The sequence below is a fragment of the Neospora caninum genome, chromosome XI (assembly GCF_000208865.1).
Source record: "Neospora caninum Liverpool complete genome, chromosome XI".
NCBI lineage: Eukaryota > Apicomplexa > Conoidasida > Eucoccidiorida > Sarcocystidae > Neospora > Neospora caninum.
Genome location: NC_018397.1, coordinates 1,760,065 through 1,775,355, shown reverse-complemented (window position 1 = coordinate 1,775,355; position 15,291 = coordinate 1,760,065). Strand labels below are relative to the sequence as shown.

General features: G+C 53.8%; 1 protein-coding gene across 1 annotated transcript; it reads left to right on the top strand.

The window, feature by feature from the left end:
- Positions 1–4,944: 4,944 nt before the first annotated feature.
- On the top strand, positions 4,945–14,992 carry NCLIV_055260 (putative AGC kinase TgPKG1; the record flags this gene model as incomplete). The annotated part of the gene is made up of 19 exons (XM_003885080.1): positions 4,945–5,242; positions 5,963–6,072; positions 6,600–6,746; positions 7,140–7,314; positions 7,512–7,698; positions 8,246–8,489; positions 8,791–9,078; positions 9,498–9,686; positions 10,028–10,194; positions 10,421–10,487; positions 10,859–11,032; positions 11,565–11,658; positions 11,906–12,070; positions 12,718–12,893; positions 13,175–13,313; positions 13,623–13,751; positions 14,006–14,118; positions 14,430–14,543; positions 14,921–14,992. The coding sequence occupies 19 exons, from the start codon at positions 4,945–4,947 to the stop codon at positions 14,990–14,992; spliced, it is 3,048 nt and encodes a 1,015-aa protein (XP_003885129.1).
- Between the last annotated feature and the right edge of the window lie 299 nt (positions 14,993–15,291).

Here is a 15,291-nt window from a genome sequence, read left to right as displayed (position 1 = left end):
CGTCTTTTCAAGCAGCGCAACTGGGTTTTTGCCCAGCTGGTTTTTCAGAGTCATCCCAAAAAGTTTGGGTCTTCTGTGCGGCGCGGGTGTTTTCACGAACAAGCAAGACATATTCTGGAAAGGCGCCGCATCGCTCCGCTCGGCAAATCGCAAATGTGGTGTCTGTGGTGGTCCCGTCGTCCTCTGCGCTTGGGCGCGCGCTGCTGAGAGAAGAAGAGGGGGGTTTTAGACGCGGCGTCCCTCTACCCCGGTCATGCGGCTCTTTTGCGAGGGAGACCGCCCTTTCGAGGCTTCCTTCTCTTTTCTTGTCTCGCCAAACGATGGCTTTTCGCTAAAGAAGGCCCAGGGAAGAAAAACGAGCCCCGCAGTGCTCTGGGATAGTGGACGATTCAGGACACGCTGCAGTGAAAATTACGGTTTCGATGTCGCGCAGTACAAAAGTCGTTCCTTTTTCGCACGTGTTGTTACCGCGAATATGCATCTGAGACGAAACGAGTGTCCTCACTGTGTGGCACATTTTCCTGGTTTTTTTGCTTTTCCATACCACTTTTCATCATCCCAGGAGTCACTAACGCTTTTCCTCGCGTTCACTCTCAGAAAAAATTCTGTTCCCTCCGGGGCGCAGCTCCCCCTTTTCGATCGCTCTCGGTTGGTCACATAGGTCCTCGGAGCTTTTCCCCACCCAACTCCGTCGCTCTTTTTTCCCCATGCTTTCTCCTCCGCCTCGTTTTTTCGTAGTTCCCAGGTGCTTTTTTTTCTGTGTACCGATTGGTAAGCTGTTTCGTTTGGTTGCGCCACTTTCGCGTGGTGGTTCCCCCCTCCAGCGCAACAACGCCGAGAGTCTCTTGCAGTAGCAGTTCGCTTTTTTGCACGGCACCTTTTACCTCTACAGTTTCCCTAGGCGTTTCCCCATATATACATGCAGAAGTCTGTGTTTTGTACCTGCGCATGCATGTATGGTTGTGCATTTCCAAAAGCCTGCGCCTGTGTGGATGCCGACGCCCGTCCCGTTTCCGCGCATTCATCTCTCATCCTTTCGGTATTCGTGAGGCACATTTCCCGCTGGGGTTCCCCAGGCCCAATGTCACCTTCGCATTTTCACTCAATCCTGTCGCCGTTTCCCCCTGTTTCCATACCCCTTCTCTCCTGTTTCCCCCATCCGTTTTCGCCGTCACCAGGCGTCTCGTAGGCTGTCTCCGCCGGAGTGCGAGCTTCTCCCCGCCTCATATACGGGACGCTTTCGTTTTCTCTCAAAACGAGCTCCTCCATCTGCGTGTGTGGCGAACGCCTTTTTCCTCGCACGACGGAGCACGGCAGCTACTTGCCGCGTTGTCTGCCGTCGGGTTTCTGCGACGCGATCCTGCATGCACGGGCATTTGCGTGTGCCGTTTCTTTTCGTTTTCCCTAGCGGAAGCACTCGAGAGGAGCGATTGCATGTGCCTTCGAAGCAGAACGGGGCTGGAGAGAAGAGGCTCTTGAGTTCAGAGGACGCGCCGTCCCGGTGGTCATTCGGTTGATTCCGATTTTGGCGAGGCATTCGGCGAGAGTTTCGTCGTCGAATGGGTAGAGGCTGCAAAGGGCCGTGCGCCGAGGCAAATTCGCATGTGTCGCTCCGTACGCGATAACTTGGAAAAAAGAATGGTACTGTGTCTCCCACCTCATCCACCGATCTTTCTCTGTCCTGTCCCGCTCATGGCTCTTCGGTTCGGTTCAGCTCCTGTGGATTGACGCGTACAGCCAGGCGTTCCTGTGCAGTCTCAGTCACCGTTCCGTGCTGCTTCACCGCTGAGGCGAGGCAACGGCGTGTCTGTCAGGTCTTCCTCGAAAGACGCCGCACGTAGACGGGCCGTGCACACATTGGTTCGGCGACCGCTCGCCGGTGTGTGTACTGATCGCCGCCAACTTACACGGCTGCAAAGAGCGCAGTGGGATAGCACTCCAGGCAGCGAGGGGTTCTCGTGTGCTCAGTCCAAAAACGGGAACAGTTGGCCGCAGTCCCCGTTGCGCTTCTTTCCGAGGCCGCTCTCTTCGTGGCGTCTCGTTTTTTCCCTGTCATCTCTCCGTGGTGCGCTTTTAAGAGTCCCTTCTGCGATCACGCGCGGTATTCGTCCTCAAGCAACACAGGTCCGTCTTCCTCTGCTTTCCAGGTTTCCGCGATATTGCCTTTTACGGTTCTTGTCCCTCTTCTCCCACCAGTCCCTGCGGAGGACGCGTTCGTCTGTGTGTCCTCGTTTCTGTCCTCTCACTTCGCCGTTTTGCTTTCTCCCACCCTTTCGGAGGCGTGTCTCTGACCCTCCACCCTCTCCCGCCGGAACGGTATTTGGACGCTGTCGTTTCCGGCGCCGATATCCTCTCACGTCTTTCTTGTCCGCACGAAGCTCTCCAGTCGTCCTTTCTCGCTCGCTCGCGCTCCTTGTCCTCGCGAGCGCGCGGCAGATTCTTTTGTCTCGCCTCCCCTTCGTCGTCTCTCCCCTGGAACTCGCTCATATCCGCGCCTTGCGTCCTCGTCGCTCGACTTCGTCTCGCGCCGTCGTATCACTGGCCCGTCTCGCGCTCACAGGACTGGGAACTGACAGGCACGCGCGTCAGCAGCGATAGCCGAAAGCCTCTCTGCTCCCAGGCGAGACGGCTCCGCGCAACAGGCGGTCCTCGTTGACCTATTCCGCGTGAAAATGGGCGCCTGCATTTCCAAAAATAGTTCGGCTCGCGTTTCACGGTACGCGAATATCGAAAAGGCTGGGATGTTTGGCTGATCGCAAAAGCGCCCGGATGCTGTCTCTCCCACCTAGAACCTCGAGCGGGGTTCTCTTTGGCGTCACAGGTCGAGCAGGAGAAAGGAACTCGAATGGACCGTTTCCACCCGCGATCCTGTCTCGGCAACAGACGTGAACGGCGAGAAAGGAACGAGGGAAATCCGCGAACAGCAGACATCCTCTCGGAGATATGCCTGATGTCTTTCGGGATGCAGATGTGCTTTCGAGTGCACGGGGCATAGAAGCTAGCCATACGGGACACCTCCAGTGTACGTACAGCTGACGTGCGGGGTGTCGACAAACGAAACAGTAGCGTTGTTTTTCCTTTAGTTGGCTTCATCCGCCAATGTTTAATTCGGGGACGAATCGGTCCTTCGCGGGGTCTGGATCTCGGCGAGCTGTTCCGCTTCCGATGTGTGTCTATATTTTTCTTACGAAGGCGCTCTCTCTGAACATTTCCGTTTTCCAATTCTCTTTTATCCTCTCCTAGGTCTTCTGCTCTGTCCGCCTCGAAACAAACAGTTGCGTCCAGTGCACCGCCAGGAGCGGCAGGCGACGAGACCTCTGCGACGGGTGCTGCGGAAGAAGCCTCGAAGAAGTCTCCTGCCAGGTACGCTTTTTCTCCTGCTTTCTCGAACTCCTTAGCGGTGAGTCATTCCGTCTCCGTGTGGTGTCCTGAGAATGAAGGAAAACAAGTCCACACATGCGGCTGTGCGCTCCTCGCGTGGACAAATGTGCCAAAGAGCGTCCACCGGCACGGCTGTGAATGCATATGAGAGCGAAGGACAGCAAAGAAAATGAACTGCAAAGTGTGCCGACGGCCGGTAATCGGCGATGCTCGACAGGAAAGCGAAGACGCGGAGAGAGAATTGGGAGCAAACCTCACTGCGGTTGTTTCCACCTCTTTGCTCGTTTTGGAGGACGCAAAAAGAAATGCACGCGAGAACCACGCTGTGGGGCAGATCCTTTTGAACAGGAACAGCAGGGAGCGAGGAAGACGAACGGAAAGAAGATACGGGATGTGAATGGCTGCTTTCCGTTGCTTCCTCGCTTTGGTTTGTCGTCTCTCGCTCTCTGCGTGTCGCCCAGTGGAAGCCGAGCAGTTGCTTCGGATGAAGACACTGAGGATGAAGTCAGACAGAGTCTTTCAGCTTCGAGCGAAGATGACCGTTCTCCAACTCGTGTGCGGGGTGTGAGGCGTCACAGACGCGCACGTTCCTCAGGCGTGAAAAGCAAAGATTCAGAATGTGAAGGCGACGCCTTAACAGGGAAGAAAGGAAAGGACAGTCGTTCTCCCTCTTTTGACCGAAGAAGGAAGAGCCAGGCGAAGATCCAGGACCGCGAAGAGGACTCGGGGAGTTCGAGTTCGAGGCATTCAAGTCGGTCCTTGAGTCGGCCGAATCCGTGTCGTTCGCTGGACGGAAACGAGACATCTCGGTGCATGCCCGGAGGCACAGAGAGAATCTGGAGATCGCCGGGGGACTCGCGTGTAGTGTCTGCGGATCTTGAGAATTCTGGAAGGAAAGGCCAGGAGCGAGAAGTTTACGGTGTCCAGAACGCCCTTCCCCTAGAGAACAGCTCTTGGAGAACGTCCCGTCTCCCGTCTGAACGCGGTTCGGGCCTATCCGCCCTAGGTTTGCCTTCTCGCTGTCGGCTGGACAAGAGCCGCGGGGCAGATCGCATTTCTTCTGAGGAGCCTCCGTTTTCGCGCACTTGGAAAACTCCCCGCCGAGGCGCCTCGCCTCTCGAAAAAGAAAGCGAGGAAGGACGCGAGCGCGCGAGAGGCAGGCCCCGGATGCGATCTCCGTTTCGGTCCTCTCTCGGGCGAGGAAGAGGGCCGGAGAGAGGAGCGAAGGATGGGAGTTTCTCTTCCGCGTCGCGCCTTCCTTCCTCTCCGTCTCAGCGCGAAAAAACACGCAGTCGCTCTCTGTCTCCATCGCGGCGGGCCGTCGATCCGTCGCGGAGCGCAGAAGCACTGGATGCCCCGACCACGCCGTTTTTGGAGATACACCCGGCGAGTTCTCTTGCCAGTTCGCGTTGCTGGGCAAGTGTAAGAAACGCGTGGGAAGCGGGCCTTTCTGGGAATGCGGACGGGCGACGGCCTTCCCGCGTGGCATCTACTCGGAGGGCGCAAGAACGAGGAAAGCGCAGAGAACGCGCTGCGAACCTTCACTCGCGAATTTCGCGCGCGATGGATACTGGGGAAAGGGAGAGGGGGCGGGAGAAGGACGAGAAAGTGGACGAAGCGGTTGTTTCGTCTTCGCGGTCTCTGCAATCTGCCGTGGAGGCCTTTGAACGCACCGTCACGCGCCTCGCGTGTCTGAGGGAAGGAGAGAACGGCGAGACACAACATGCAAAGAGGACTGAAGAATCTGAAGACAACATCGAGGCTGTGGGCAAGGCGGGTCTCAACAAGCGACACAGGGAGATCTCGGCCGCCCTGACGATCGGCGCGGTGTCTGCCGCCGCAGCCGCGGCGACAGCCGCCAGTGCGCTTCAGCCTCTTTCCGTTTTTGTATTCTTCGCTCTTCTTCTCTTCTTCACCCTCTTCCTCAGAGACAGAAACTAGAGGTGGTGTGACGGAGCGGGGGAAAGCCGGACAAAAAAAGTGCGCGGAAGCCGACGCGGGAGGCAGTGGAGGCCGCGAGAAGAACAGGCGAAAACGCGCAAGAGAGGACGGAGACAGGGACGAACAGAGTGGGGGCAGTGGAGGCAAAGAAGGCGACGCACACGAGCGGACACTCTACGCAGCGAAGAGAACAGAAGACAGTGGAAACGGCGAAGAGAACAGAAGATAGTGGAAAAGGCTGAGACAGCGGAAGACACACTTGAAGACTGTGGCGAGGCAGGGCGTACCCGAGGCAGGCGACTCAGCCAGTCGCTGGGTAGTAGGCATACTTCTGGGGCGCGAGAGGCTGGTGTTGGCGAGAGTTTCGAGGCGCGTTCGAAGAGAGATTTGCGGCGAGCTTTGTCTCAAGCGTTGCCAAGGCCGAAAGCGCGTCCGTCTCCTCGCGCGTGTCTTCTCCGAAAGATGCATGTCTCTCGTGTCCGCACATCGATACGTTGATGCTTGTGTGTCGCTCGGCAGTCTCTCCACAGTGTTCCCTTCTCCCTCACCTCTCTCTTGTGCTGTGTGTGTTTTCCTCGACGCGGTTTTACTGGTACCCCTGGCCGCTTTATCTGTCATCTTTTCTTCTCTGTGTCTCCAGGCCAGACGGAGCGCGAACTTCCGCAGCAGATTTGGAGGCCGCACAGGACGCGAGTTCCCCGGAAGAGAACGGACAGGAAGTGGGAAAGGCTGAACTCGACGGTGCACGGAGTGAGAAGAAGGAAGACGCCGACCCGCGCGCAGGAATGTCGAACTCTTCAGCGACTTCCGAGGGAGACGCGCGCGGCGACGACCTCAAACGGGAGGTGCCGAACCAGGATCGCTCAACTGCCGAGGTCCATGAAAGCCACAAAGAAAAACAGTACGCCGCTTTTCAGTCGCTGGAGTTACATCCCGTTTTCCAAAGTTTCCGCGTTTCCCCAGACACGTTTCATGAGAACCCAGACCTGCGGTGGGTTCGACGCCTCGAACGCGGCGAGCGAGGAGGCTCTCGGCCTCCCCCCTGTTGGAGCTCCCACGTGTGCTTTTTTTTTATCTGCTATCGCAGGCGTCGTTCACGCGCCGTCTACCCCTCCGCGTGTGTTAACGAATGCTCTACGCTTTCACGCTCATACATACTCATATGCATTATATATATATATATATGTATAGTTGTATGAAATTTGTGGACATATAAGTGCGCCATCTCTGTGGGGTCTCTGGTGGGCGTTCGTTCCCGATTTGCAACATTCTTCTAGGGGCTTCCGTTCGGGCGACATCCAGGGGGACAGCTCGGCGAGAAAAGCGATTTGGACTGTTTTGTCTGCAGTGGCGGGGACCGGAAACCTGCGCAGAAGGCGATTTTGAAACAGGATGACTGTCACACGGAGGAGGAGAAACTCAGCGTAAGTCGTTTTCGCAACGCCTTCCATTCATGCTTCAAACGCAGCATATGCGAAGTGCTTGTAGACATGTTCATAGGCTTATCCCTACTCACACTTCATGAAGTGAACACGGGTTTCTACGCATATCGCTGTCTATATTTGTATCACTATAGTGATAAGTGCGCGTGTACGTGAACGAGCAGGACTACACCTACAGCCAGCACACGGTGGGGTAAACGCGTGTGTTGACTGCATTTTCACGCACATGTACAGCTGCGTACGCTCGTGTCAAGAGCGTAGATGTGTGGAGACAGTTTGGAGCACAATTTGGCCGTGAGCGAATCTCGCGGGGACGTCGCCTCAAAACTGTGTCATGGACCTTTTACTTTGTTTTCCCCGTCTCCACTTTTGCAGGCTCATCTCGCGTACCGCGAGAAGACGCCGGCTGATTTTGCGTTGATTCGCGACAGTTTGAAGGCGAACCTCGTGTGCTCTTCTCTGAACGAAGGAGAAATCGACGCACTGGCGGTCGCCATGCAGTTCTTCACCTTCAAGAAAGGCGATGTGGTGACCCGACAGGGCGAACCCGGTGAGTTTAAGCAGAGAGTTGCTGAGTTCTTTTTTGCTTCTCGGAGACGCGGGTCGCAGTTGCTGGCCGCTGAGGCTGTTTCGCGCCAACGTGTCTCTCTGCCTGCTGGAGGGTTTGGGAATTCCCTGTCTTTTCCACGTTTTTCCAAACACATGTTTGTTTGTCGACTCGCGCGTTCGGCTTTGTCTTCCCTCCAGGGAGTTATTTCTTCATCATTCACAGCGGGACGTTCGATGTGCTGGTGAACGAGAAGCGCGTGAACGCGATGGACAAGGGAAAAGCTTTCGGAGAAATCGCACTGATCCACAACACTGAGAGATCTGCGACGGTCGTCGCAAGCTCCACTGAAGGCGCCCTGTGGGGTGTCCAGCGTCACACTTTCAGGTGCGAAGAAAACGGAAAGGAGCCTCCATCTTGATGACGCGACTCTGTGTCTGGTCCCGATATCCACGCACCTTTGGGCGTCTCTCTTTTCGTCTCTTTTACCTCCGTCTGTGTCTTGGTCTCGATATCGGTCGCTAACGTCCGTTCCCCACCTACACTTCTCGCCGTTTACGGCCATGCATATGTGAACATACAACACAGAAAGGTACGTGTCCGAGCGTCGACACGGATTCTGGATCACGGATTTCTGTGCCCAAGCCCGCGTTGAGGACGCAATACGGAGGGATAGAAACAGTTGCAAAGGGCGAGGAAGATGCGGGGCACGAACGGGGAGGACCAGCTGTGGGAGAGATGCAGAGATGGCGACTCCTCTCTCTGCACACAGCGGAGAAACCCAAGCGCTGTGCGAGAGAGAGACTGCTTGGGCAGCGCATCTCTTGCGGAGGGCGTCGCTCTTTGTCTCGTTTTTTCGCGTCCACTCCCGCCTTTCGCTGTGTTTGGAGAGAGATTCATGCAAGACGAGCGGTCGTGCTTTCCTGTTTTGCAGAGAAACGCTGAAGCAGCTGAGCAGCCGCAACTTTGCGGAGAATCGTCAGTTCCTGGCATCCGTGAAGTTCTTCGAGATGCTCACCGAGGCGCAGAAAAATGTTATCACGAACGCGCTGGTCGTCGAGAACTTCAAACCCGGACAGCCCATCGTAAAAGAGGGCGACGCCGGGGACGTGCTGTACATCCTCAAGAGCGGCAAAGCGAAAGTCTCCATCGGCGGCAAGGAAATCCGCATTCTGAGGGTGAGGGCGGGGAACGGGTCCGGGGGGGGGTGGGGGGGTAGTGAGACCAGAGATTTTGCACGCAAGGAGGGAAAAAGCGGAGTGCCGCGCCACCAAACAGGCAGACCGCAGAAACGCGCGCGATGCGGCGGGCACGCACTGCAGACCGACGGTTTTTTTTCTTGCGGAGGCGCGAGTCGGAGAGACGGGGTCGCGTTTCAAGGCGGACGTGGGAACGACGCAGAAGAGAGTTTTTAAAGCCAGAAGGGGGCGTGGACGGCCATTGTCTTCGTTGGTGCGCTTCGGTTCTTTTTTCTCGCAGAAAGGCGACTATTTTGGAGAACGTGCACTGCTGTACAAGGAGCCTCGCAGCGCCACGATCACCGCGGAAGAGTTCACGGTCTGTGTCTCGATTGGCCGAGAACTCCTCGACCGGGTGCTCGGAAACCTCCAGCACGTCCTCTTCAGAAACATCATGGTTGAGGCGCTCCAGCAAAGCAAAGTCTACGAGTTGTTCCAGGGAGATCAGCTGAGCAAACTGATCGAGGCCGCCGTCGTCAAGGACTACGCCGCAGACTACGTGATTCTCGACAAGGAAAACAAGACCAAGGTGAGCAGAAAAGCACATGCGTGCCGATACGGAAAGTTGCGCAGGCTTTTCCTGAAGGCACACGCGAACTTGAAATGCTCTTCACACACGCACGCGCAGCACATGACACGTGATGGACACGCATGCGTGTGTACACCTGGAAGTGCACGTGTGTCTTGGCACACGTCACAAGAACTGGAGCTCTTGAGTTCCGCATCTTCGCGCACACAGATGCATCTGGAAACGCGCATCGACCGGCAGAACGCCGCTCAGACGAAGAAGAGGTTCCGACTTGGAAATTCGTGAAAATCCACAAACTCGGAGCGGCGAAAGGAAAGGACGCCGGGACGCGGGGCACAGAGATGCGTTCCTTGCCGGCAGGTGGCGTCTCAGGGCGAAAAAAATCTTTCGTCTTTTGGAACGTTGTGCCGGTGTCTCAGGGGATTCGCTTCTTCTTTGTTCTCGAAGGAGAGCTATCTGTGTATGCCTACGTGCAAAATTCGACGACGAAAGAGGAAGAGCGGAAACTGACGGCGACGCTGAAACGCGGCCAAGCATTTGGGGAAGAATACGTCCTCAATCCAACTCGACCTTTTAACCATTACGTCAAAAGCGTCGGTCCTTGCAAGGTAAGCGAAGAAACAGAGACATTGGCGCCAATCCGCACACCTACACAGATACACATACTCTCTCTCTCTCTCTATATATATATATATATATTTATATAAAAATATGTATGTATGTATGTATGTATGTATGTATGTATGTATGTATGTATGTATGTACACATGTGAATCGTTGAATATATGCATATATATATATATATATATATATATTAGTATGCGTGGCACATCACCTCTCAGGGCATTAACATTTCAGGGTGTAGACATCTGCACATAGGTGTAAGTGTGTATCTGCGAGAAGGCGGTGTCTTCATGGTGGCGCGTTTTTTCCTGTTTCGGTTTTTCAGCTTGCCTTGTTTACGTCGTCTGTGCTGACGGCGACTCTGGGAGGAGAAGACATCGACGAGACGCTCGACTTCAACAACAAACGCACGATTATTCGAAAGATGTACATTTTCAGATATTTGTCGGACCATCAGATGACCATGCTTATCAAAGCCTTCAAGACTGTCCGGTGAGGCCAGCACTCGAATCGCTTGCACAGGAAAAGCGGGTATGCTCGCCAGATGCACGTGTGCCTGTTTCTCTTCTCTTTTTAAGGGGGACGGCGCTGCTGCGCTGTCTCCTGCTTGGCCTCACTCTCTGCGCGTCTCCCCTCTTGTCGCTCTTTTTGCCTTTGTGTCACGAGCCGAGTGCGTGACGGTTTCTCGCCCTGTCGTTTTTGCGTGCGCCCCTGGCAGATACATGTCAGGAGAGTACATCATCAAGGAGGGCGAGCGCGGCACGCGGTTCTTCATCATTAAAGCGGTAAGACGCCGTGGTTCGGTTCCAGCTGATCCGCGCGATTCGGCTTTTATGTTTTCTCCCACAGCCTCGAGAGTCGCAGACACGCGGGGCCTCGGCGCGCAGCCCTGCACCCGCGACCACGGAGTGTCTCTCCGACTGTCTCTTTTGCCCAATGCGCTGACCCTTGTTCTCTCCGCACTGCGCAGCGAGGCGTGCACGGGAATGCTGCGTCGGGGGGAGCGCTGCCATGACGGGTTTTTTGTGTGCCTGAGACGTGGCGATCTGCGGGCTGCGGTTCGAGAGGCAGGCGCATGACGCCTTCCGCATTTTTCGCGCCTGAGCCATGCATACATGCGTGGAAAGGTCAAGCGTCTGATGGGTTTTGTGTTTAGGGCGAAGTCGCGATTTTGAAGAACAGCAAGCGGCTGAGAACGCTGGGCCGGCATGACTATTTCGGAGAGAGAGCGTTGCTCTACGACGAGCCTCGGACGGCGTCTGTGTGCGCCAATTCGGCGGGCGTAGATCTCTGGGTTGTCGACAAGTCGGTCTTCAACGAGATCATCAAGGTACGCGCGCACTGTTCGAGAGCGGCACTCGGGAAAGGGATAAGGAACGAAGTGGGGGGAAAGATGGATCCGCAGAGACAAGTTCAAGGAAGAGCATTTGAGAGCGTCTGAGAGAGCCGAAAGGATAGCGGCCGAGAAACAGGGGGGTCCATCGGAGAGTAGACAGATATGCACGCAGAAAGATGGACGACCAATGGGGATCAGCATTCTGGGGCGGTGTGAACCGAAAAGCGTCGGATTTGGCCTTCGGAAGAGACGCATCTTTCCACGAAAAACCTTCCGTTTATGCTTTTTCAACTCCTCCTCGGTGAGCACCCGTATGAACGTGCACGGGAATGCACAAGTGATGAAGTCGAGCACTGGCAGCTGGGGGAGAGGCCGTGCAATAGAAAGAGGTGATGCACTGACGCACCTACGCGTTGGGACGGAGAAAAACCGCGTACGCGGATGGCCCGCAGAATGCGGAGAAAAGCGAGACCTTGCCATGTCTCGATTGACGCGCAATTCTGGTTTGTGGGAATTCCTGTTTCAGGGCCCTATGCTTGCTCACTTGGAAGAGAGAATTCGAATGCAAGATACCAAGGTCGAGTTCCAGGACTTGCAAGTTGTCAGAGTTGTCGGCAGGGGTAAGTATTTTTCTGGGATTCCTTGTCTGTGCGGCTTAGAGTCGGGTTCGTTTGCCGGCGCTCTCCGCTCATTCGAACGTATAGCTTGAATCGGCGACAGATCGTTACAGAAGCTAGGGGGCGTATGGAAGAAAAAACAGAACGCAAAAGCTGTTGAAACCTGTGTCTCCACCTAAATACGTAAATATGCATGCAGTTTGCAATGATCGATTCGGAACGCTTTATTTTATGGCGGTTCTTTTCGTAGGAACCTTCGGCACGGTCAAGCTGGTTCGCCATGTACCCACAAACATTCGATACGCGCTCAAGTGTGTGTCGAGGAGGAGCGTCATTGCTCTCAGTCAGCAGCAACACATTCGTCTTGAGAGAGAAATTATGGCCGAAAATGATCATCCTTTCATCATTCGGCTAGGTAAGACGTGGACAAGCACCTACATACTTCGATCTACCTATTCATATATATATATATATATATATATGCCTATCTGGTGTTACATCTTCGTCGATGTCTATCGATTTCCGACTCGTTCTTTCTAGCTCCAATTTTTTAACTTCGAGACTTTCCATCTGCATATATATATATATATATATATATATATGTACGCATGCTTGACATGGGGCGATGCATGGACGCATGTGAATGCCAGCGCCGCAGTCGGCATGGTGAAAGAGATGTGGGGGCCAGCATTATAATAAGTGAGACTTTTAGGGATTTTTTTTCTTAAATACACTCAACAATTAACAAATTCGATCATATTTAATGTTTCGCACATGCCTCCGGTCTCCTAGATCCCAAAAAAAAGACATGTACCAACGTGCCCGTAGCAAACATAACTGCACGCTCCCTGACGTTCTGCTCCTCCCTTGCGTTTGGCACTTCAGCTTTCCGTGTCCCTTTTTAAAACTCCTTTCTGTCGTTTCATTTTCCCGAGTCTCGTCGAGGTTCGGACCGCCGGTGTCCATCTCTGCGGCAGAGAACTGCTTTCCGGAGGAGAGTGCCTTCTCTCTGAGTGCTGGTGCCTATCGCCCACCGCTGTTTTTCGTGTTCTGTGCATGCAGTGAGAACGTTCCGGGACAAGGAGTTCCTCTACTTCCTCACGGAACTTGTAACAGGAGGCGAGCTGTACGATGCAATCCGGAAGCTAGGCCTTTTGGCACGGCCCCAGGCGCAGTTCTACCTCGCCTCCATTGTCCTCGCTATCGAGTACCTCCATGAGCGAAACATCGCTTACCGGGTAAGGAATGGAGAGTGAGGCACGGTCGCAAACAGGGTGAAACGAAGCGCTCGTTCATTGGACAGAAAAACAGCACATACGAAAAAACGACACTTCCGCCCGTGGTGTCACCTCCATGTCCCAATATTTGCATTTATATATCTATATGTACGTCCACATATATAGATGTATATATATGCTCATGGGTGTACAGGTTTGTAGTAGTGGAGGGTGTCGGGGGATAGGTGAAAGGTGTTCGCTCGCTCGCTTCATGCTTTTTTTGAGTTCGCGGGTTTTTGCAGGACTTGAAACCGGAAAACATTCTCCTCGACAATCAAGGCTACGTGAAGCTCATCGACTTCGGCTGTGCAAAAAAAATGCAAGGCCGCGCGTACACCCTCGTCGGCACGCCCCACTACATGGCGCCTGAAGTCATTCTTGGTGAGATTCAGCGCTCGCATAGCCACACCCACACGTGCATATCTCCCTGCATGCACTTCCATGTGCATATATATATATGTATATATATGTATATATATGCGTATATATATATATGTATACGCGGATCTATTTCTGTTCGACGCAGTTGCTTATATGTGCGTGAACAGTTCTCGGCAGAACAAGCATTGGCAGATGGCCGATGACTGGAGTTATTCGAAGGCAGCGCAACCACCGTAACTCCTCGTCCGCGGAGGAGACGTTGGAACACGAGGCAAACGCGAGACTGGTTTTGGCGTTGTGTGTTTTTAGGCAAGGGCTACACGCTGACAGCAGACACGTGGGCGTTTGGAGTTTGCCTCTACGAGTTCATGTGCGGTCCCCTCCCGTTTGGAAATGATGCAGAAGATCAACTTGAAATCTTCAGAGACATTCTCACAGGTGAGAGCCGACGTGTTTTCGCGGGAGCCTTGGCTCTCGCACAGGTTCCGAGTCTTGCAATGTCGTCTCTGGTTTTTTCTTCTGTCGACAGTCTCTCCGCTGTGTTCTGACAAAAAGAAAGAGGATTGGGTCTCCACGCACCTCTCCCGTTTTTTTGCACTGTCCACGTTCCTTCACGGTCGCGTACCTGCGTTCTTAGCTGCTTTCCCGGCCGTTCCTGTCTACGTTGGTGCCTTTCCACTGTCGGTTCCCAGGAAAGCTCGTTTTCCCGCATTACGTCACCGACCAGGATGCGATTAACTTGATGAAGAGACTGCTTTGTCGTCTTCCGGAGGTTCGAATCGGATGCTCCATCAACGGCTACAAAGTAGGTGGAGAGAGCGCGCCGTTCTTCCGAGCGCCGTACACATGGATTGAGAGAAATGCTCATGCAAAGTGTGTATATCGCGGCACCGCTCCGTGTGGAACGTGCCGTTTCTCCCGTCGTCTCAAAGCCGAGAGATCTCTCTTCCGAAATGGCTCTTCTTCCTCATTTCCTCTCTCTCTCTCTCTATATATATATATATATATATATATTGATATATTTTGCGCGCGCGAATGCCGTGCGCACTGTCGCCCTATATACGGAGAAAGGTGCGCTAACTTACACTCCTTTTCGAGTGTCTTGGCTTTTTTTAGGACATCAAGGAACACGCGTTTTTCGGTGATTTCGACTGGGACAAGCTCGCGGGTCGCGGATTGGCGCCGCCGCTCGCTCCGAAAGGCGAAACCTACGCAGAAGATACCGAACAAGTAGGAAACTGGAAGGGCCGGTCTCCAATTTCGCAAGTTTGTTCCACAAACACGCACACAAATTGATACATATATATATATATATATATATATGCATGGGTATATGTATTATGATAGAGAATATATATATATATATATGTATATACGCATACGCGTGCCCATGTATGTGTATATGTTCAAGCTACCACCCGTGTCGCTACTCGCCCAGATGTTCATATATGTGTATGTCGTATATGCGTATGGAGGGGGAGTTGTGTTCCTGTGACAAAAGGGATTTCTTAGGTAAGGTGCAAGCAGAGGCTGTTTGATCTCTGTGAAGTCCGGGTGGAAGTGAATGTGCTTGTTTGCATGCTTTCTTGGTGTGGTGTTGCCTTCAGTCCTCTTTCGAGTTGGACGAGGACGACTCGATTGTCCTAGAAGATGAATATGACTGGGACAAGGATTTCTGAGTTTTCTTTCGGATTTTTTTCGCCGTGAGTGCTCCCCCACTCGCCGGCTCTGTTTTTGTGGACCTGGAACAGCCTGCATGATAAAACTAACAAAACGCGAGACGCCTTCCAGAGAAACTTTGTTGCGAATCTAGGGACATATTTGACAAACGGAGGCAGCGAGAGACGAGAACGAAACGACTGAGTTGTTCTCGCACGCGCCAGTTTGAGAAAAAAGTAACCACAGCGCTCTGTATAGCCGGAGTGTCGCTTTTTCGGTTGCCACAAGAGAAATTTGTTTTCGCTTCCTCTTGAGAGGC